A 22552-nucleotide genomic window follows, 5' to 3' on the forward strand; every position below is an offset into this window, starting at 1 on the left:
CGGAGCACGATTTCTGTTCTCATCCTGAAGCAAAGGTACTATTTCTGGGTTAGCGGAGTCTGTAACCTGAAGCGTATGTAACCTGAAGCGTATGTAACCCGAGGTACCACTGTAATTAGATTTGGACAACAAACAGACATAGTCTGGACCGAAGAAGATGGAGAAAAAAATCTGCAGAATTCCACAGTCCCTGGTGTTTAAGCTTGGACTTAAAATATGAGAACAACAAGAAGGCAGATATGAAAATATTGGAGATATACTTCAGAGGTCCAGACTATGGGAAGCCTGGAAAAAATTAATACTTAATAATTTGGATTGTAATTTGGATGTTTTTTATTTTATTTTATTATTTTTAATTGGATGTTTTTATTGGAAAACTAATAAAAATGATTTTTTAAAAAAAGATTCAAAATTAATCAGTGGAATCATTTTCTAACTATACACATCTAACTGAGCTACACACATATTTCTTGTTATAACAGCAGTATGTGATTCACCCACCTTACCCTTAACATAGGGCTCTGTAATACTGTAAATGTGTTAGTGTGCCAGCTTTTGGAAATCCAGTGAAGGGGGTACTATTGAACAAATTCTCCTGCATAAGCTTTACTGAAACAAGGGGCTGCAAGATAGCATGATGCTTCCTTTGTCAGTTCCCTATTTGAAGCAACATAAAAATAACCCCCCACAAAAGAGTTTTTAAAATGCAACTGCCATATATTAAAAGCAAAGACATACTTGAAATGTTCCAGGAATAAACTGCTACATTTTAACTCTTGCCATTTATTCAGTTAGGTATCTGCTACAGGTTGTATTTTCCAGAATTTAGAACTGAGTTGCTCAAGAATTTAAGGTGCAGCGACTCTTATACTACTTTTCAAAAATCTGTAGCTCAAGCTCTGTGCAGCCAACTGACCCAGTGGCAAAACCGTATTATAGAAGAATATTCACACCAAAATGGTAAGCCAAACTAAACACATCATAGCTTTCTCATAATTATAGTGATTGTGGAAATGAAGCTTAAAGGTGGTTAATTAAAGGAAAACACATATACGAACCTGCAAAATGCTACGAAGTTGCTTATGAAAGATCTTCACAAATTCTTTGCTTTCATCGTTTTGTTGAGTAAGGGTTAAGACCATACGCCTTACTGAGGTCAAGAGCTGAGAAGAACATACTTCATCCATGTGTTCCTGGCAAGAGTTGAAAAGCAGATCATTCTTAATGAAAACATATACAAAGACAAATATCCTTCTTTGAGAGGTCTTATTTTTCTTCACAGAAAAGGTGAGTGACATGAATGGCAAGTATGCCAACTGATTTCCCAGAACAGCAATGCAGAAATTTGCTTACAGCTAAGGGACCGTAAGACAGCTTACCAGTACATGCATGATAAAGAGTTCAGAGCATGTAAATAAAATATTAACTGCTCTATCACCAAACTCTGCACAAAGGCAGGACTACAGCTATTCAAAACTCTGCACTCCTTGGAAGAAAACTTTTATTGTTGGAGAAGAGAACAAGGTAAAGGCCTCTGATTCTACCGATCAAGTCAAAAGGAAAAACCTATAGCTTTCTGTAAAGATGGCTTCAGAGAGAGCTCTGTTTACTGATATAATTTTGATTACCCTCAGAAATGGGATAACCTCTTTCATAATAGCTTTGATTTGCCGGTCAAGCTGCTGGGTATCTATTCGAGGACAAGGAACAGCAGGTGCTTCAGTAGACTGTGCTGCACAATGGCTTTCAGCTGTATCTGAACCTTTAAAGAGAGAAAAATATATATTCAAATCAATGTTCTTTTCATAAAGCTGCCGTTTCAATACAGGTCACAAACTCTGGCACTTTTGATTATATAAAGACTACAAATTTATGCCAAATAAGCTGAACACTGACATTCTACAGGGACTGCTCCCTGCTAAGGATGGACAGGATTGCAGCCAGAATCACAGAGTCTTAAAAGTGCCATGAATTTCCAGACCTATGGGAAAAGATTATTCCCTTCCCACAGCTTATTCACTTCTACATCTTTTATTCCAGGATGTGAACTACAGTGGAAGGATATTAAGTGGACCAGGAATTGGGAGACAAAGGTTTAAATCAGTGTTACCTTGGGTCACATACTGTCTCTCAGACTAAGCTACATCACAGGGTTGATGTAAGGATACCATGAGGAATAGGAGACTTTATGAAAGCCACCATGAGCAACTTGGGGGAAAGGTGGACTGGATAAAAATATAATAAAAATTAAGCCTCCCTTCAGCCTGTCTCTGATTTTAAATTGGGGGGGGTTGGAATCATGAAAAAACCTCAATGTTTAAGAAAAAATGAATCCACAGACCACACTACAATTTGAGCCAAACAACAAAAAGCACCAGCTCCTTAAAGACTAATACATCTTTATGGCATAATCGTTGGGGGATAAAGTTCACTTCATCAGATGCATCATTCTTAATCCACAAAGGCTTACGGAAGAATACAACTGCAAGCATCAAAGTGCTACTTGACTATTGTTTCATTTCTGCTGTGAGCCATGGCTAGTTGGCAACCCCTCTGATTGAAAACAAGGATGCTGAGACTGCCCATCAAGGAAACCCTACTAGGCCAATACTGAGATTTAATAACAACAGATTGGAATAGGAACCTCCCATGTAGGGCTGCCTAGAAGGGAGGTCCGATCAGTCACATGGTTTTTCTGTTTAGAGAAACACACTAGGGACCTCTGTGCCACAGCTATACTTTTGGATTAGGATGTACTGCAGGGGCCTGGCTGGCAGAAACGTTTGCAGAACTCCTCTGAGTTTAAGTAGCAATATGTATGTGGAACAAGAAAGAGTGTGTGTGCTTTGAGATTTGGAAAGGGTGTGTGTGTTAAAAATTGCTTGACTTTCTCTTCGCAAGGGATGTGCCCCAGTAGCCTTGGCGGACCAGCCTCTAGGGAGCTTGAGCATATTATCATACTACACAAAATGCTTATAAACCACTGTCAAACATTTATATGCCCAGCGAACAGTGTTAAGCTACTTGACGCAGCTCCATTTCTCTGCACGGAGACTGCCTGGTAGGATTGTGTTTGTTCTTTCAAAAAAGTGCAGGACAAAACTATGATAAATGAATAAACAAATGCAAAAACGTACCTTCCAATTTAGAAGCAGAAGCATTATGGGGATTACTACAGCATCCATCCTCAGAGTCAATGTTACTTTCAACTGCCATTTTCTTTCGTCCATATTCTCTCATCCGAGCCAGTGCCTGATCTAAATGAATCACAGTGTTGCCTGTATTTTGGCAACAAAACCTTTTACAATATGTATTTAAGTTTTTGGAAATCAAACATTATTATGTGTAGATTAAATATAAGAACTGCAAGAAGAAAGCATCGTTATTTTTATGTGTAAGAAGTGCATCAGTGAAGGACTGATTCACAGAAAACAGTTGCGGCAATTTAACAAGGTACTTGAGTTACTGCTGTATATTGTTCAACTGCTAGGTTTATACTTACCCAGCTCATCAGTAGCAAAGGGTTCAAAATTTGAAGAAGTAGACATAGTGCTGCCATTGTCTGCATCGTGTTGTTCACATTCTCTACAGGCTCCTTCATCAAAGTTCTTCTCAAATGTCTCCTTCAAAATATGGAAACAACAAGTTGGCAATTGTTCTTCTACAAATAACTAACCACTCTCAAACGCTCATGTTTTCATAAATTGTCACCCAGGATCTTAAAGAATTCAGATCACCTTGAAGTGTTTGCATCAGGGGCTTATTCTTGGGCTAAAAAATTCATGTACATGGTTTAAAGCTTAATTAGAAAAAAAGGGGGGGTTTAATTGATAAATTCTTCTATGTTCACCAAATAAAGGGCTCATCCTTCCAAGCTAGAAAACATGTTGCAGGTGTTACCTGTTGTCAATTTCTATAAGTAGTTCCTTAGACAGTAATCGTTTACACTTAAAAAACGACCCTCAACTGACAAAAAGGTGAATTTGAAATATGCAACTGCAGACCTAACTTAAGTCCTCTTAAAGCGGATCAGTATAAAGATCTTCAGCTAGTTGAACCTCCAAAGAACAGTCATTTTAAAAAATAAAAAACCCCACCACTTGACAGTTTGAGAACAACAACTTGTTCTTAACACAACACAACAGAGATAACATTTCTGTGAATTATGTTGAATGAGGAGTAATAGGAAACAAAAGGAGAAGAAGAGAAAGCTGAGGAATATTTGCTTTTATTTTAAAGGAAAACTCAGGGGAAAATAAATGGAGTAAAAAGTGAGTAAAAGCAGTCATGAGAAAGGATAAAAGCTGGAAGAAATCAACTGTCCATGGGGCAAGGTAGGGGAAAAACTGGAGATGGGAGTCATGGAAGTTAATGAGTAGTATGCTACAGTTGGTCCTGCCTGCGCTAGGTAGAGATAGACTGTTAATCTGTTGTTGCCTTGCCCACCTGGGGAAAGGCCAAGCCCAGGCCACATCCCTTGAAAGTAATTCCCACTGTTCAATGTGGCATATTCCCTAAAATGCATGTTTAGGACTGCAGCCTTAGCAAAGTACACAGAGCTCAGAATTAAGAGATCATACAAAAGGACTATGATAAGGTTGAAAAATGCTATGTGGAAAGACATTGAACTGGCCAGAGATCACCTCTCCTCCAGGAAAGACCAACTGTCAACAAAAAAAAATTAGGGGACATAATCACTTTACACAATTGCTTAAAAGAAACAAGCTTTACCTCTGCATTTCTCTCTTACTTTTGCACAATTCCCATTTGAAGTTGGATCATAATAAATATTTTCACATCAAAGTCTAATGGCTCAAAACCATACATATTTTATTATCAAATGTATTTATGCCGAAATCTAAAACCCATTTTAAAAAGGTTGGATTTTATATTAAAATACCCAGACAAAGTTTTCAAAACCCTTACGTCATCAGTCGTTGCAAGGCTTTCACTGGGAGTAAGTTCTGAATTTGATCCTGCCCAACCTGCAGAGTTCAGTGGTTTGGGACACTCTCCTTTTGCATTTTCTTCAGATGCATGTCTGGTCACTATATCCTATACAATGCAACAGTTTCATTAATGATTGCATTAAGAAAATGTTTGCTTAACAAAGCAAGTCCAAAAATCATGGTTTTATTAAGGTACCTGTAAAGCATACAACGCTCTTTGTCTCAAATAGTCTGAATTGAGCATCTGGAGCTCATGAAAAAGCTCAATCAGAAAATGAGGGCGAGATTCATTTTGAGATATCAAAGTGGCTACTTCAGAGTAAATGGTGTCTCGCAAAGCTTCGAACATAGAAAGATCACTGCCTGTTTCTGTAGAAAGAAAAAGAATGAATTAAGTACCATTATTATTCTCCATTGACATTTCTCTCCTGTTACAGCATGCAAGTTTTGAGAAGGACGTGCCTTATGGATGGGATGCAACTCCTCCATGAGTGGATGGAAAGTGGTTTTGCTCATGCAAGGAGTGGTATTTTCTTCTAGCAGCAGATCCTTGTGCCTTAACTGCTTTTAAAGAGCCTCCCGATGTTGGAAGGGGCTGCTGCTATAAACAGCCAGCGGAAAAGACCCTGGGCACAAGGGAGTACTGCACACAATAGTTATAGTCCTTGTCATTGTGTACTTCTTTTACAGGTGCAAATGAACTGCTGCATATTGTATTTTATAGAGCTAAACAAGTATCTACTGAATGTTTGCCCTGCGAAAGGGAACTAAATACAACAAAACGTAATTGACATAATAATTAATACAATGCATTGCAACAATGAATTCACTTGAAACCCCACACAATTACTGTCACACTGCTACAAAGCTATATTTGGTGACAATGTGTTCACTGAGGTTCGGTTTTAGATCTATTTTGTTTTCAAATGCATCCTAAGCATAGTTGATGTAGCACATCTTGCTGTTGGGTCATTAGTTAAGTGTAAGTCAAGGATGACTTTTCAAAACATCAGCTGTGTTAGTGTAACACTCATGGTCACAGGATACTTTAAAAGTATGGCTGCGATCCAAAACAACTCTTGGACCTCATGCAGCTAGTTGTGAGGTTCTTTGGATTCTGGCCTAACAAATCTATCTTGTTGCGCTGTCCACTTCATGCACCTAATGAAGCTATTGCAGCTTATGCCAAAATACACTTGGTATCAGATGACCCTTGTATTTGCTGCTTAAGTAGTTGAACACATTTAAGTATAGTACAATCCAATTTTGAGTTTCAGCAACCACAATGTACTATTTACTTTTGGGCAAAAGTAAACATATAGAATTTAGGGAGCTGAATATACCAAGTCAAATCATTAGTCCTTCCAGCTCAGTATTTTCCAGCCCTAACTGGAACGCCAAGGATTGAACCTGGGACCTTTAAGATGCAAAGCACACGCTCTACCACTGAGCTATAGATCTTTTGGCTTAGGGTTAAGGGTGAGAAATAAATATCAGTCTTTTATCTAAAAGGACAGGTGGCATTTCACTACCCTTATCTACTTCTTCCCAACTAGCAAATTCTCTTATTTGAGACCAATGGGCACTGCCAGCTCTGATCTGCCAGCAGGGCACACCTTTGAAATGTTCACCTCAGCATAAATGGTGAGACAGCTGGATTTTCAAGACCTCACCTACTCACATGAGAGATTAAGCGTCTACAGTAGACATAGCAATACTTTCATTTTCCTAGAAGAAACCAAGTGATGCTACCTGTCCATGCTTTATGGTCCAACAGCAGCTCAAACAGCAGATTGTAGAAATATTTTCATGTACTGTACCTCAACTATCTCAAAACATGAACAGGTACTTCTGGATCCACTGGTGGTGCAGAGAGCCCCTTCCTGAAGAGGGATAGCTAACTTCTGCTGTCTATACTCTTAAGATGGTGGGAAGAGGTAGCCTTCATTATATATCTTTAGGCTCCAGGCAAAATTGTGTCTTTTCAACCAGGCCTTTAGCTGATTAATATGTTCTTTTAAATGTGGGGGTTATTGGTTTGTTTTTATTCTTGTTTTTGCTTTATGTATTCCTGTGTTTTATATTTATGTTGTGAACCACCCTGGGATCTTCGGATGAAGGGTGGTATGCCAATTATTTATAAATAAATAAATAAATAAATAAATAAGAAAGAAAGATTTAGGAATACACTCTGCTTAGTTTCAACCGTAAGAGATACCAGGGCAAAACTTTGCCCGAAAGTCGTATCCTCTGACACAGAAGTCCTTAATTCCAGGATAGCCAATATGGTGTCCTCCAACTCCCATCAGCCCCTTCTAGCATGACCAGAAATGATGCCAACTGTATTCCCAAACATTTGGAGGGCCTTAACTGGTTGTTCAGGGTTGGCTATGACTCTCAGTAATAATAAAGTACCTAATCAGGAAAGCAAGTAGATAAAAAAATAAAAAATGTATCATTTGGATTAGTGCACCTTTTGCTAATTCAATAAGCAAGCTACTTGTTAGTTAGGACAAGAGACCAGAAAATCAAGGTAAGGTAAGTTTGGAAGCTAAGCAGCAAGTGCATTACCTGGTGCTTCTATGCATGCATTTCTGTTAGACTGCTGCAGTATTCTCCTAGCATGTGCTGCAGGAAAGGGGTGGGTGGGAAGGACAGACAGTGATAAACACAAAAATGTGTATTGGAAATAAAAGCAAGGTCTAATGAAATAATGGGAGAAAGGCTATTTAGTGATCCAAATGAACAAAACAAAACAAATCTCCAGAGAACCCATGTCTCTTGGGGGGGGGGGAGTGATTTGAGAAAAGCATATTACCACAAAAATTTCCAAAGGGGGAAAAGAAAAGATCCCAGAAAGAATTTTTCAAGTATGCGCACTGGATTTCTCGCTCACTCTATGTCCACGTACAGGCGCCTCTCCACTTACGCGGGGGTTACGTTCCCGGGTATCACATGTATACGTGAAATCATGAAAGTGGGGAACACTTTTATCTAAGCCTCCCTGCAAGCCTCACAGTTGGGTGCAAAGGCTTCTGGGATTGCTAGCTGTTTTCCCACACTTTTTGCGACATTTTAGCACTTTTCCAGTTTAATTCTTTTTATTTATTTCCGGGCGTCACACTTATATGCGGTCTGCCTCGTGTACGTGGGGACACGCCTGTACACAGCTTCAATGAGATCATAATTGAAACTCGTTTACTAATGAAAACATGAAAATATGACCATTCAAAAATATGACCCTTCTTGTTTCAAGTCTCAAGAGCACATTGGTCTCCCACGATTTCAAAGAACCCCAAAAGGGGGAGACAGAGAAAAAAAGAAACCCATATGCACATACCACGTTGTTAAAAAGGGACACTGGAGGCATTCAGTTGCAATGCTAAAACATGGTTTAGTGCTACAAGAGCAGGCCAGCCTCCCCATGCAATCATGTGCTTCCTCCACTGGCACAACTATGAGGAAGAGACTGGATTCTCCTCCTCCAGCTTTAGATTAATGACAGTTTATAGCATGTCATCTGAGCTCTAAATTGTGGTTAACCAGAACTAGGATTACTGAAAGGAAAGCAGCCTTCATAAACTACAGCTTGTTTCCACTAACCGTAAGATTAACCCGGCTTGTCTGGGTTTGGACTACATGGCAAGCTGTGCTTAATCAGAAATGAAGAAGAGAAAGCTTCTGAATGCCTCCTGGTAGCGGCACAGGACTAGGGGAGGGAAGCGGGAGGCGAGGCTCATTCTTGCAATGCTAAACTATGGCTTCGTGTTATTTCCAAATCAGCCCACAGGCAAATCATTAAATGTGCTTAACAAATATGTTTAACATTTGAATAGAGATGTGTGGGCCTTCTGTTTATGCTCTCGAATATCCAAAACTGGATTTCAAATATTACCTGCAATCAGCAGTGATCAAATATATACCTGAATGTGTCCCTTTAAAAGTGAAGAAACAACAACACTGAGAGCAGTAGTTTTAGACCTGTTTTTGCTATTTATTTTTACCCAAGCCTCTCTTATTAAGAAGAAAGCAACGGAATCAACGCTTCATTAAAATATTTTAAAAAAACTAAAGACTAATATAATGGGCTGAATCTAGAGTCTCTTTTCCACAAACCAAAGAGACCATTCAATTCACTGAAGGAGCTGAGATGCTCCTGCTTTGGGGGAAGAGAAAATACATTTTTGTCCTATTCCGCCTCCTCTCTGCAATTCCTCCACCCTATCCCCCAACACTATTCTACAGGGTCAACCCAACCCTCTGAAGGCGGCTTTCAGGATGTACAATCCATTAAAATATTGCAGGGGAAAATTAACATTAAAGGCTCAGTTCTGTGCATGGTCACTGGAAACTAGATGCCATTATATTTAAATATATTTAGGATTGCAGACAAAAATTCCATGCACGATCTTCAGCATACAATAGTTTCCATCTACACTATACATAGTGTAGTTTAAAAAAAACAAACTAGCAAGTAACAATTATGTGAACGTAATATTTGGGTTACCTGAAAATTTCCATCCCAGTAAGATTCCAGTTCTTTTTCAAGCATGCAAGTAACCACTGAATTGGTACACTTTAAAATAAAAACTGTTAACTGTTTTTAAGTACCTGAGGACATTTCTGATGATCTACTGTATTTAATTATTTTTTCTAGCTGCTCTCGATTCTTTTTACTGAACACCTTTGCTTGGACAACTTCTTCATTCCGAGTTGAGTGCCTGCTTCTGTTGCTCTTGTAAGGCTCGCATGTACTGGAAACACTGGCACTTTCAAAACCTTAAAATAACAAAGATCCAATTTGTACAGCTTGCCCTTTCCATAGCCACCCTGCCCCAAGATTATTGAAAGAAAGATAAATAACCCCGAATTATGGGTGTTTCATATGAACCTACCATTAGATCTCGACCGGTTTTTAAATTGAGAAGCATTCCTCCTCTTATTCTTGGACTTTGGCGTTTTGTCTTTGGAAGCTAGACTGGCCTGTGCAGACGCTTTCCGAGGTTTAAAGGTTTTAGTCACGGTGGTTGGATCCACTGGATCTGGCATACTACTAAAGCTCTCCAGAGATTCTTCATCAAATTCTCTCCTCCTGCTCGTGCCAGTTTGATTTTTGTGATTACCACATCCTGCGTTTTGTACCGGTATTGCAAATCCAGACTTGAGGAACAAATGTTTTTCTTTTCCTCCTTCTTGGTGCCCATTTGACCTAGTTGATCTATTCTCTGTTTCTTCTTCAGGTTGCAACTGACCTCTTAAATAGAGGGGGGAGGGGAATCAGAATCATGGGGTAAGAGGCAAAGTCAGAAGTTTTCCAAGGTAAGAAGTGTATTTCCAGACAACCATTATTTGAAATCTATAACCCATGCTGTTCCAAAGGTGTCCCAACTAATATTTTCTCAGTAGGCATGGGAAAGTCTGATCTGGTCTTTGGATACAGGCAAATCATTTCTATTTTTCCTTCTGGAAATGAAATAAGCTGAACTGGTTCAAGAAATATATTGGATCTTTACGAGCTTGAACCAGCAACTAATCAGAGCTTCAATAATAGATTGTTTCTCTAAGCAAAGACAACTGGTTGCTTATGCCCCAAAATCTCATCCAAAATCACGATATCTGATAGGCTGATCTATAAAGAAAAAGTGCTTTCAGAGAGATCAGCACAACAAAAAATACAATTTCATAACTAAATCACTCTCATAAGAACAGGTTCTAATTTGAGCCCGAATAAAAAGTGCGGCTCACAAACAAAAGTTCAATTTAAGCTTCAAGTACCTTGGTTTTTCTACTCCACCAGTAGAATTACTTTCAAAAGGTTTTGGAAATGCCATATAGTCCATTTTCCCAGTGGTGTTAGGCTCTATGGGTTGCTGCTGATGTTCACTGTTCTGAGCTGTACAGTTGTGTGGAAAATCCCCCAAACCAGATGGAAACATCGGGCCAAAGTTTATACCTGTGAAAAGAAATCACATCAGAAACATTACTCCTTCTACAATTCAAAAGTTTATATTATAAAATACAAAGAAAGATGTATGATAGAGCATAAAAATGCTATCAAGTTGTATCCAATCTTTTCCCATAATTTAAGTTTTAAAAAAAACGATTTCAACAAAATAACAAAGGGTGTGCACTGACTAGGGAAGAAACCGTAACAACTTCTATACTATATTTACTGAAAACTATTCCTGATTTGAGTCACTTATTATGGCAGAGGCAACAAAACCACTGTATATATTAAGTAAAAGTATTCATTGTTCTAAATAAACATTGCCTTTCACCAAAAGCATTACTTTATAGATGTCTTTAAGATCTATGGTAACTGTTGCCATATCTAGATGAGGACTAGCAAATTATAACTGGTTTATATTTAATCCTTGGGTGTTTTAATCCTTGTATTTACCTACAACTATCAGAGAGTAATGGCTTCACATTATTATTTAGGAAATAGAGTAACTCAAATGAACTCAATTTTATTATATACAGATGACGTCTAAAATATACAATGAAATAAATGCATATTATTATGATACATCCATGTATGCTATTGCTTATCTAGTCTACTGTGAAAGAAGGACTTTAAAACTTTTTTCCTTCTGAGACTCCATAGTTTTGAGGAAAGCATGTTAGGAAGATGGACTGAAGAGAGAGCACAACATTTAAGTCATGCTGTGAATAAATGCGCTACAATGAAATTAGTGAGGAAAAATTCATGGAGACTTGGGAGGGTTTGCTTTCAAGGTAAAACAACGTGAAGGCAAGAAATGCTGCTTTGAAGCTCTTATCTTGGGAACAAAGAAGGAAAACACATGGAGATCTGCTGCTAGTAATTTTGTGCAGTTCTGGAAATGCCTACCTGGTGGGAAAGAGGAGAAATTTGTGAACCCAGGCATGCTGAACAGGTTCATTGTTTGGGAAGGAAAACCAAAGGGACAAAACATAGTTGGTGATGGAGGCGGTGGAGCCCTGCTGTCTTTCTCCTTTGTAGTTGTTCTTGTCTGCTGTTGCTCTTGCTGGCGCATTAGATCATTTAACATTTGCTTCAATCTGTGAAATAATGGTATCTGAATTTCAAATACACAGACTAATAAACACTCAAGGACAAATCAGTCTTTGAAGCTAACACTAGTAAGCAGAAATGCATCTGTTTCCAAATTTCAGTCCCTAAGCAATTTCAACAAAGATTAAAATATGACAGAGCTCTAACATGATCACAGAATTATCAAGACGGACCATTACAGTCTCATTTCTATTGTGCTCATAAAAATAGCACGTAATTTATCTTTGAAATATTGCATAACATGTCACTACATTGTGTTTCTTGCACTGAGCTTCTGGAGTACTCTTTAATGCGGGAGCGCACACGTAACAGTCTAATATGACAAGTATTTTCTTAAATACAATAAATATAAGACACCATTTTTGTGCATCATTCCAGCCTGTCTTCTCTCAAATGTATGGAACAGACATCTATAAAGTTGAAATGAATACCTTTGAACATTATTTTGTTGCCAAGTCAGTTGAGTATAGCACTGATTTAACTGATGCATTATAAGGTGTACTTGTGGTGAAGCAACGTTACTGGGCAACACACTGTAAGGGCCAGTAAGCAATGTCTGCAACAGGCAGGAGAGAGTCTGCAGAGAAAAATATGTGAAAATATAGATCCATTAAAATTAATTATTTTTATTAGATTTCTACCCTGCCCTTCCTTCCCCAAAGGAGGTGAGTGGGTATAGAATATTAACTTTTCATTAAGCTTCTTTGTCCCATCTTTCCACAATCTTGAGCCAGGATAAAATAACAAACATTCACGCCTTTAAAACGATATACGATAAAACAAAATGCTAATGTTAGTCATTAAAATATTCTACTGCCCAGACCCTAACCAAAAGTCTTGCAGAACAAGAAGGATTTTATTTCTAAAATCTAGAAGGAAAACACATCTTTTTGGGGATCATTCCATAAACTTGCGACTATGCAATGAACCTAATATAACCTTGAAGTTCACTTCAATGGGTCTAAATATTCAATTCTGGAAGCCAGAAGCAGCAGGATCAAGAAAGGATGATATATCTGGAGTTGTTCTGACACATATTCAGAAGAAATGATAAGCTGGAAACCACCATGTAAATACTGAAAAATGAATCCTTTAAAATTAATGGCAATCTCCCCCTCTCCAAAGTATAATCCCCTTCAGCGGTGGGCTCAATTCTGCCTCCTCAACAAGACAGGAAGGACAGAAATGTAGGAAACATCCAGCCTGTTGGATGGGAAAATGCAGAAGAGAAAATTAAAGAAGTCTTTCACATTCTACCTGTTGATCCTGCATTAAAGTCTGACAAATATTGACACTGAATTCAAGCTGTTTCTTTAGCTGGTTAATCTGCTCTTGCCATTGTTCTTTCTCTTCTACATGAGAAAGCTCAGACATCCAGCGATGGTTTTCTTGCCGCCGCATGCTGATATTCTGTTGCTGCCTTGCTTTAGCCAGAGGACGATAGTTTCCATCTGCTGAAAGAGGACGAGGATTCTTCCAGCTGAGAACAATGAGTGTTTCGACAAGGGATTACACATTTCTAAATTGTGCTCTTGGTACAAAGCATTTCTTTAAGTAAAAAGCCAGTTATGAGGCCAATGAGAAACAGGCAATTCAGTTCTGAAGGAACACAAGCCTAGTCCAGAGCAAACATGCTTCTTTCCCTTCACATCATGCAGGTAACATAACGTAGTCACCTAATTTGTACAGTGTCCCTTCATCCTCCTTTTGATGAGCAGGAATTTCTTTTATCTGGCTTTGAGATAGAACACAATGCATAATGCCAGGGCTCTGTGTGCCAGAACAGAGGCATGTCTCTCCTCTACAACATGAAGCCTCTCACCATTCCAAAAAATGTTTGGAATGGGGCTTAGAAGCTAAACATCAGTAATACTGCACAAATGAACTGTAGGCTGACCAATGAAATCACAGAAAATACTGCACTAGATATCCACACGTTCATAGTTTCAGGTTATATAAAACCTTTCAGAGTAAACTTCACAGTATATAAGAAAGAACTAGCATCATAATGCACAGCTTAATAAGCAGCAAAGGGAAAACATTTTCTTGGAGGGAGCAGTTTACAACTTAACTATCGGTAATGAACATGCAAAACTAACCTCTCCTTATCTTCCTTTGCACAGTATGTACTTTGATCTGCGTTATTGGGACACACAGAGTACTCATTGGAACTAGATTCTTGCTCCTCTTCCTCTTCCTCTTCCACTTGACCAAGCCCGTCAGAAAGATATGCATCTTCATCACCACCATCTTCATCTTCATCAAATGCACACTGAGTAGACCCTCCCCATGTTGCCATGGTTCTAGCATCAGGTATTAAAAAACAGTCATTCTGCTGCTAAAGTGTAAGGTAAAATTAGATCACTAAAAACTAAGTTGCATGCTGAATAAAAATAGCTAACATGCACGTCTCAAATTAATCTCCTGTTCTAGAAACACAATTTGCTTTGATTTATCTCTATGCCTTTTAGGAATTCTGCACGATTCAAATTAAATTTATGACTTTTGATTTATGTCATTTTTAGATTAATTCCCCACCTTTCAGAATATAAATTTTGTTCCTACTTGCTCCTGCATTTTTAAATTCACAGCTATATATTTCCAATATAAGGATTTAGATATTTATTTGTTTTTGGCAAGGCCAAATTGTTTATAACCAGACAGTGCCTGCTCAAGTCTCCCGGACTAAAAGTAGCAAGCGTGGCTATTTAACCTGCTTAATCTGGCTAGTCATAACAGTGATTCAAAATCCACTATGGGAATGAAATCTTAAGAGGATTTTTTAAAAAAGTGTGAGTGGAGGAGAGGAGTATATAATTCAGTTCCAAAAATAAACATCCTCAAGAACAGGGCAATTTTTTAGATTGGTACAACAGCTTGCATGCTGCTGGTGAAAAGGTGCACAGACGTGAGGAAGCAGTATTATCATACCAGTGATCAAGTGTAAGTCTACTGGGGCTGGGGAGGAAGAGATAAGAGGGGATTTCTTCCCTTCCTTAAATTGGTTAGCAGAAAGCAATGCTCAGATTCAGTATAGGCTAATTATGCCACATTTAAAAGTAACACATCTAAATACAATTTTGAAAAGTGATTTATCTTTGCAGTGAATACAACTTAAATATACACCAGATGAGAAAGCAGGGTATTTTACTTTTTCTCTTACTTTTCTGTTCTGCTTTGTTGGGGAGTGCACTGGGTCTCTGATCCATCACTTTTAGTAGATCCAGCACAAGCAGATGTGGTATCTGCTAGGTCCCTTCTCCGCTGGTGCTCAGCCATTAAGGCTTCAAGCTGCTTTCTTCTCTGTCGCAATTCTTCTCTCAAAATCTCATGTCTGCGCATCTCAGACCAAAGCTGTTTAAAATAAAGTATTAAGAGAAAATATTTCAGTGCAATGCAATTCAAAATGTGCTATTGCAGTTTTATACACAAGAATATGAAGCACCTCAGTATCGATTGTGGCTGTTTCTTCTGGTTGAACCACAATCTTGTTGGTTGCGCTCATTTCATTCGCAGCTGGCGCTGAAGTATTCCCAGGGCAATTATCCACACCAGATGACAACTAAGAATAAAGTGTTAAAATTACATTATTAGTATTTGAATAAGAACCTTTATCAAGTTAATGAAATCTGCGGCATCACTGGCTCTAGTGATCCAGTCAATTTCATTTTTCAACAAGCCTGCAAGCCAACACAAGACTGATGTCTACAAACTAATGTTCCAAGCTTTTGAACTACTCATCCAGCTATTTACAGACCCATCATCTTTCAAGCACACATCTTTTTCTCACTATTTCTGACCTTTCAGTATATTGGCAATCTTATGCTCAAAACTCATATTTATAACCACAAGGGCTAACACACCCTTCATTTAAATGAATAAAAGCTAGGGTTAATAATCTTGCAGTTGAGATGCCAAGCAGGGTTGCCCTTGGGATTTTATATTTCCCTCTCTCGTGTTAAATCATCATTCTACCTACTTGAAGATCTGGACAAGCCTTCTGCAACACCTGGATCTTTTCTTGGATCTTTATCAGTTTCTTCCTTTCTTCTTGGAGATGTTTCAATTCTCTCTGTTGCTGCTGAAGCTTGGCTTCATAAAATTTCTCTCTACAACAATAAAGCATTCTCATGTTATCATTATCTGCAAAGGAATAAAACTGAAGTGGTTACAGACATCTAACTGGGCAATTCCCCACTCCTAACTAATTTGTCAAAAGCAAAAACAGATTAATCTGGAGAACATGCACTGCCCTAAAATGTATTTTTCTTCTTCTTGGACAATTCTGTATTGGGCAAGGCCTTCCAGTTCCACAGCACTCCCAAGTTAAGAGTGTTATATACCACAAACCAATGGCAAGGACATATGGCCAAGACAGTCCCACCTAAATCAGAAAGGGTATATGAGGCCTTAGCTGAGGAGTTGAGTACCTGTGGCCCTCCAGATGTTACCGGACTCCAACTCCCATCATCCCTTGTTGAGGGTTGGACTCCCAAGAACAGATGGAGGGCCACACACTCCACATTTCTTAATCTCATTCAAAAATGATGTATGGGTAACCAGCCATCATGGGAGGTACAGTGGAACCTCAGTTGTCGAATGCTTCGGAAGCCAAACAATTTGGAACCGAACGCCGAAAACCTGTAAGTGAATGCTTCCATTTTCGAACTTTTTTCGGAAGCCAAATGGCTTCCGAGGCACGTTTTTCATTTTTTCCCATTGACTTTGCAGCCAGCCCTTTCAAATTCTGAACAGTCTTCCGGAATGGATTACGTTTGAAAGCCAAGGTTCCACTGCACACTATCCTGCTACCCTGCCTGCTCACTGGGTTAAAATTCACTTATCCACATGTAAAGAATTATGCCAAATCCTCACTATAACCACCACAGATTCAGAGACCCGAACACCAGGAGTTTGCACACTTCCTTATTTCCTTGCTTGTTTCTGCTTTGATGGTCAGCAGTAGTCATTTTCAGGAAGACCAGGCAGGGAAAACTCTCACATTATATATAATCCCCTCAAATTCAGTCAGTAAATCTGCCCCATCATTAACTTTAATGCATGTGAAAGAGACTGTACCTTGCTTTTTCATTCAGAACTACACCTTTCTGGGACTTGTTTGCACTGGTTCGAATATTGTTTGGTTGCTGCTGCGCTTTTTCCTCTTCAGCCACAAAGAAGTGATCCATGTTACCCTGTCCTGAAGCCTCTGGTTCCACTTCATCGTCCTAAAATAGAAACAGTGTCTTCAGCTATGACCTCACTGAGCCTTCCACCTTTCCTTTCCATTCTGTCTCTCTCTCTCTCTCTTTTGCGCCATCCAAAGCAGTTTTGTTGTCAGGTGCACCGGAGTCAAAATCCCATTGATTAAGCATGTTTTCAACACTTTCCTGCTGAAATCAATACAACTGAAAATGCTTTAATTTGACTGGAAGATGTCCCAAATAAACCTTCAGAATTGCTTGCTATTGGGTTCCCTCTTTTTCATGATACTAAAAATATGTCAACTTTTGAGACCATCTGTAATCGAGAGCTGGAAATATAATTTTTATTTAATACCTTCAGATACTGAAAAAGAAGTTTTCAGGTTTCCGCAGCTTAAAAGCATTTCATCATTTACTGATGAAGCCGGATTACAGTACAAAAAACAACAATGAACAATCACACACAATATTGGGCCAGATTAAACTACGCAGTTGATGGCAGAAGCCAGCTCAAGGATTCCCACTAGCACAGCGGGGCTTCCCCCATCCCCCCAAACCCACTCTTGCAGGTTGGGAGAACCCCTCAAAACAGCACATGGGGGGAAGGAAGGGGAAAGTGTTCCATCACTCAAGCAGAAATGCTAGGGCTGATGGAGTGAGCTCCTTAGCCTTACTTTTAATTCTACCCATTGCTTTAATTTAAGTTAGCACACTGGCAAGGAACTTATTAAATGAAAACAGACCTGTACCATAGCAACAAGGTTTTGCAGTTGTCGAAGTTTCTGTTTTGCTGCTATAAGCCTGTTGATCTTTTGCTCAAATTCCGCATCAGCAGGAGCCTCCTCAGCTATGCTGGTTCTGCGGCTGGATAGGGAAGCTTCACTGGCTCGATCAACTTCAGCATCGACTTCATCTTCACCTTGTGGAATATCAGCACCACCACCTTCTCTATTATAATGGCAATCTGAAAGAACACACTAGGAACTGAAATCACTTATAATCTGGACAACCGATTTTTTAAAAATATGCCCAACCTTTTTTTTTTTAAAGGACTTACAAAATTTACAGATGGAAAGCACTGCCTTAAGTGAGTGGCTCTCCATTCTTACACATATCTTCTAAAAACAGTGTTTGTGTTCTGCTTCAGAAATAATCTTTACCCATACACAAATCTAGAGAGTAAATTGATTAATCCCCATGTGATTAATAAATTAAGAAGACTTGAATACTGCCACACATTACATTCTCTGCAAAATATATTATTTTGAAACGTACCTAAAGTTGAGGGCATATTCAGCATCCTTATATTAGCAGATCGGTTGTTTATTTCACAAGATGTATTAAGATGCCTTCCATTTCTGTTATTAGTTCCACACTGCAAATTGCTATTACTATTGCAATTCATTTCTCCCCAGTTAGTGGTGCCCTGTGGATTTCTAGAGGAGGAAACCAAATTAAGCATCATTTAAATTTTAAGCACCCTTAGGATTTTTACAAGCTCCAAGACAGAATCGATAGATGGTGCTAGAAAACAATTATGATCCTCTAAAATCTTTATTTTACCAGTCTTTCTTTGCCCTTCACCTTTGATTTGGTACTTATGAAACCCATTCTGTTCCTAGTACTAGATTTTACCACAGCAAAAATAAGTAACTGACCTAACTAAAACTCTGTTCTTAAAAATACCATATCAAAAATTAACTGAACATACCAATTGCAGCAATACAATCATTCAACAACAATGGATAAAAATCCTTAAAATTTTTGTGCCTGCATTAAATTTCAAAAAACAGAAGTCTATATTTTATCTGTAAGCTGCCTTGAGTCCCAGTCTGGGGAAATGATGGAATACAAATAAATATTGTGCTAATACTATAACAATAGTGGGTTCTTTGTCTTGTTTTTGAAATAATTTATCTAATGGAAAAAGTGCATCACCTTAACAAGCCCAGTTTCCCAAATCCCAAGCATACAAAAGTTGGGAGAATTGAGTTATGGGAGCAGGGAGAGGGGGAAAAAACCAGAAGAGAGAAGAAAGAAGAAAAATAACATATGTACACCCTCCATTTCACTGCAGGAGAAAAAGCAGGAGAAAATTAAGTTTGCACTGCTGCTTTCCCCATTTCTCATAAATACCAGGTCAGACTTTAGGTATTTCGGACAAGATCAATAATTATAGCAAACTTATGTTTAAGATTCTTTCTTATCATTATAGCAGCAGCACTTCAGGAGGCAACAGCCACAGCAACCAACCTACCTAATATTGGTAACTGGCTGTGGATTCTCATGTTCTGAATCACACTCTGAATCTTCCGTCTCCTCTTCCTCTTTAGTGTTTTCATTTACAGCATCTGTCATCATATCAGATGTCTGCTCATAGTAGTGGACTAATTCACGCAATTCATTTAGTCTCTTTCGAACTTCATTCAACTTCCTACAAAGGAAAGAGGTCCAACTGTCAGCTTGCTTTGAACAGTGGTATGGGGCCAACTTGAGATTCATATTTATTATTTTCTTACATCAAGGAAAGTGCAACCCTGGGATGACTGAAGTTGGCAGTTACCTGCGGAAAATCTAGTTCTGGAGAAAGCAGGAGGTTTCTCTTGATATGAACTGGGAAAATTGTGTGTATAGCCACAAAAATAATATTATAAATTAGGAAGATGGGAGAAAGAGAGAAGATGGGAACTTCTGATTACTTTGACTAGGTATAAGCTAGCTAGTTGACAAGACTAGGAGTTTTATGACACAAGAGTAGCTAAACGACACCATGCCAGACATCTGAGTAGTTACTTTGAAGTCTGGCCATCAAGCAGCATTCATTTAGGTGTTCAAATCACTTCACATACATTATATTGTTTTAATTCTGACAACACTATAAAAAGGTAGGTCAGTATTTTCTATAAACTGTAGATGGGGTACTGTGGCTGAGAGAGCAGCACACTCAAGGCCATCTATTGAGATCTTGGAACAGCTGAGATCTGAACCATACTTCCTGATTTGTAACTCCCCTACCATCTCTCATACTGTTGTCAATACTTTGCTTTTCAGAGCCTAGTTTAACATATGATTTCGACCATCCTGAAAAGAGCACATTACAGATAATAATGCACGGGCAAGTTATTGCTTGAATTGTGTGTATCCACAAGGTATAGAAGCTAAGTTTATTTCGTCAAAAAATTAAACCAGAATGTACACGGACAATTGAATGTTCAGTACCCAAGTACCTAAGTAACATCAAGCACCAAAGTTGGCTTTTATCTGCAATCGGTTTGAACACCCAACTAAATTGTTATCTATTGCAGAGCAGTCTCTCTCAAAACAAGTATTAGGAAGAACTTGTGTCTTAAAAGCCCCTCCTTATATGGTAAATATGCTCACAAATATCTACCATGGGTAACTGCTTCATAAACCAAATAAAACAAACTGTTTATCCAAAAATTTAGAATATATTACTGTAGCTTTTCTGTTGGATTTAAGTTGTCGTCCTCTTCGCTGTCATTCTGTGAGGTGACAGAATCTGGATGATAGGCAGCAGATGATGCTAAGCTGTTAGATTCTTCATTGACAGCAGCTGCTATTCCTACAGGTGCAGAAGCTACTGAAGCTGTACTTCTTTGATCAACACTTCTCTGAGGAGACCCTGAAGCCGGCAAGACTGCAAATTAGATGACACTAGATTTCATCTTGTTTTATGCAAAAACCTCTGAAGGACTATTTCTATCATAATTAAATGTTGCAGCCCTAGTATATTAATACACTATATTAATAAATTAAAATTATGACTCAGATTAAATCAAGCAGATTTAAAAATAAAGAATACAAGTGTTTATAAAAACTTCAGATGGCTTCCTCCCATTTCACTTCTAAGGTAACACGTTTTAAAAAAAGGACATTTCTGCTTAAGAACTATTTTTACCCATATCCAAATTCAAATGATTGACCAATCACTGATAAAATCTTTTACGATGGGGATGAAGCCCATGGGGTCTGAAGCCTGACTTGGAAAGGACCACAGACAGTGCAGAGGCTTGTCATAGCAGTGTACTGGACATGAATTCTAATGTAAGTCTGCTTACATTAGTCAGAATGTAATGTAAGTCAGAAGCCCAATAACTCCTTAATGCCTATTTTTCCCCTGTAGTCCACTTTCTTCCTCCAGCTCTACATTCCAATAGATTTTTCTATCTCCTGTTGGGCAGAACGGCGTTGACCAATTCGGCTGGGTACCCAAACTTGTGCCGTGATAATTGGTAAGCTTCCAAGTTGCAAGATGCAGCTATACTAGGTCCGAGTGTCTGATCGAGCCTTGAAAAAAGATGGCTGGCCTTGACCACAGAGAATCAGACGGGCATGGTTGCTAAGTGAAGGAAGACGGAAAACCACAGGTGGCATGGTTGGTAGTGTGCCACTAAGGTGCCTGAGACCTGTTCCCTTGCACCTGGACTATCATATCAGTGGTGTTAGGGGGAAGTATAAACTACATTTCATGGATGAGGAGCTGGAAGCGCATTTATTGCATGGGTAGGCAAACTAAGGCCCGGTGGCCCAATCACCTCCTCAATCCAGCCCGTGGACGGTCCAGGAATCAGTGTGTTTTTACATGAGTAGAATGTGTCCTTTTATTTAAAATGCATCTCTGGGTTATTTGTGTGGCATAGGAATTCGTTCATATTTTTTTTTTCAAAATACAGTCTAGCCCCCCACAAGGTCTGAGGGACAGTGAACCGGCACCCTGATGAAAAAGTTTGCTGACCCCTGATCTAGTGCCTCCGCTCACTCCATGGAGAAGTGCGTTTGTTTGTGGTTGACAGGGGTGAAGAAATGATTAGGTCTGCTGCTGGACAGCTGAAACATTTTTTAGATAATGGTTGCATCAAGGCTTCATTCTCTGGGCTTGAATGAAGTGTTACAGAGCCCACCTGCCACTGTGTTCCACTCTCATTTGATAAGCTGTGCTGTGCTAGACATTAGGATGGTTTTAGCTCCCTCTGGAGGGAGCAGCTACCAGTTGGAGACTTGGTTCTGCTTGATCTTGTGAGCTTTGATAGTAATATTTTTGGTGGGCTTTCAAGCTTGAATGCACAGACAAGATGCCCAGGGCAGAACTCCTGCCAGTTGATACTGTCACAAGCATCTGCTGACAATCAGGAGCCTTATGTCAAGGTTTGCATCTATTCATTACAGTTATTCTTGTCAGAGCTCACTGGGCACCTTGGTATTATGAGTGGTATCACGGGTGGCAGTTTCCCCATCTTAGCTATGGCTGGAACTCATGGAGTGTGGAACGGAGTATGAGTGACTTTTGTAATTTTGTCTTGAAATGGAGGAAAGAGGCGGAA

General features: G+C 38.9%; 1 protein-coding gene across 14 annotated transcripts in view; it reads right to left on the minus strand.

The window, feature by feature from the left end:
• PCM1 (pericentriolar material 1) overlaps positions 1 to 22552 on the minus strand; it is a 48535-nt gene that overhangs the window by 9068 nt on the left and 16915 nt on the right. For 8 of the 14 annotated variants that reach the window (XM_081019749.1, XM_081019738.1, XM_081019740.1 and 5 more), the window contains 22 exons: positions 20667 to 20868; positions 19468 to 19644; positions 18486 to 18646; positions 17954 to 18174; positions 17086 to 17234; positions 15986 to 16115; positions 15452 to 15568; positions 15170 to 15360; positions 14106 to 14309; positions 13264 to 13486; positions 12438 to 12583; positions 11803 to 11993; positions 10725 to 10902; positions 9845 to 10203; positions 9561 to 9728; positions 7521 to 7577; positions 5146 to 5318; positions 4927 to 5055; positions 3503 to 3623; positions 3138 to 3278; positions 1629 to 1762; positions 1059 to 1193 (listed from right to left, as the gene is read on the minus strand). In XM_081019749.1, the coding sequence (XP_080875875.1) occupies positions 1059 to 1193; positions 1629 to 1762; positions 3138 to 3278; positions 3503 to 3623; positions 4927 to 5055; positions 5146 to 5318; positions 7521 to 7577; positions 9561 to 9728; positions 9845 to 10203; positions 10725 to 10902; positions 11803 to 11993; positions 12438 to 12583; positions 13264 to 13486; positions 14106 to 14309; positions 15170 to 15360; positions 15452 to 15568; positions 15986 to 16115; positions 17086 to 17234; positions 17954 to 18174; positions 18486 to 18646; positions 19468 to 19644; positions 20667 to 20868 (3707 nt within the window). The remainder of the gene's footprint in view (positions 1 to 1058; positions 1194 to 1628; positions 1763 to 3137; positions 3279 to 3502; positions 3624 to 4926; positions 5056 to 5145; positions 5319 to 7520; positions 7578 to 9560; positions 9729 to 9844; positions 10204 to 10724; positions 10903 to 11802; positions 11994 to 12437; positions 12584 to 13263; positions 13487 to 14105; positions 14310 to 15169; positions 15361 to 15451; positions 15569 to 15985; positions 16116 to 17085; positions 17235 to 17953; positions 18175 to 18485; positions 18647 to 19467; positions 19645 to 20666; positions 20869 to 22552) is intronic. The other 6 variants (XM_081019748.1, XM_081019741.1, XM_081019739.1 and 3 more) reach the window with 3 other exon arrangements.

This window comes from Podarcis pityusensis (genome assembly GCF_964106645.2).
Source record: "Podarcis pityusensis genome assembly, chromosome: 9".
In the NCBI taxonomy this organism is placed as follows: Eukaryota; Metazoa; Chordata; class Lepidosauria; order Squamata; family Lacertidae; genus Podarcis; species Podarcis pityusensis.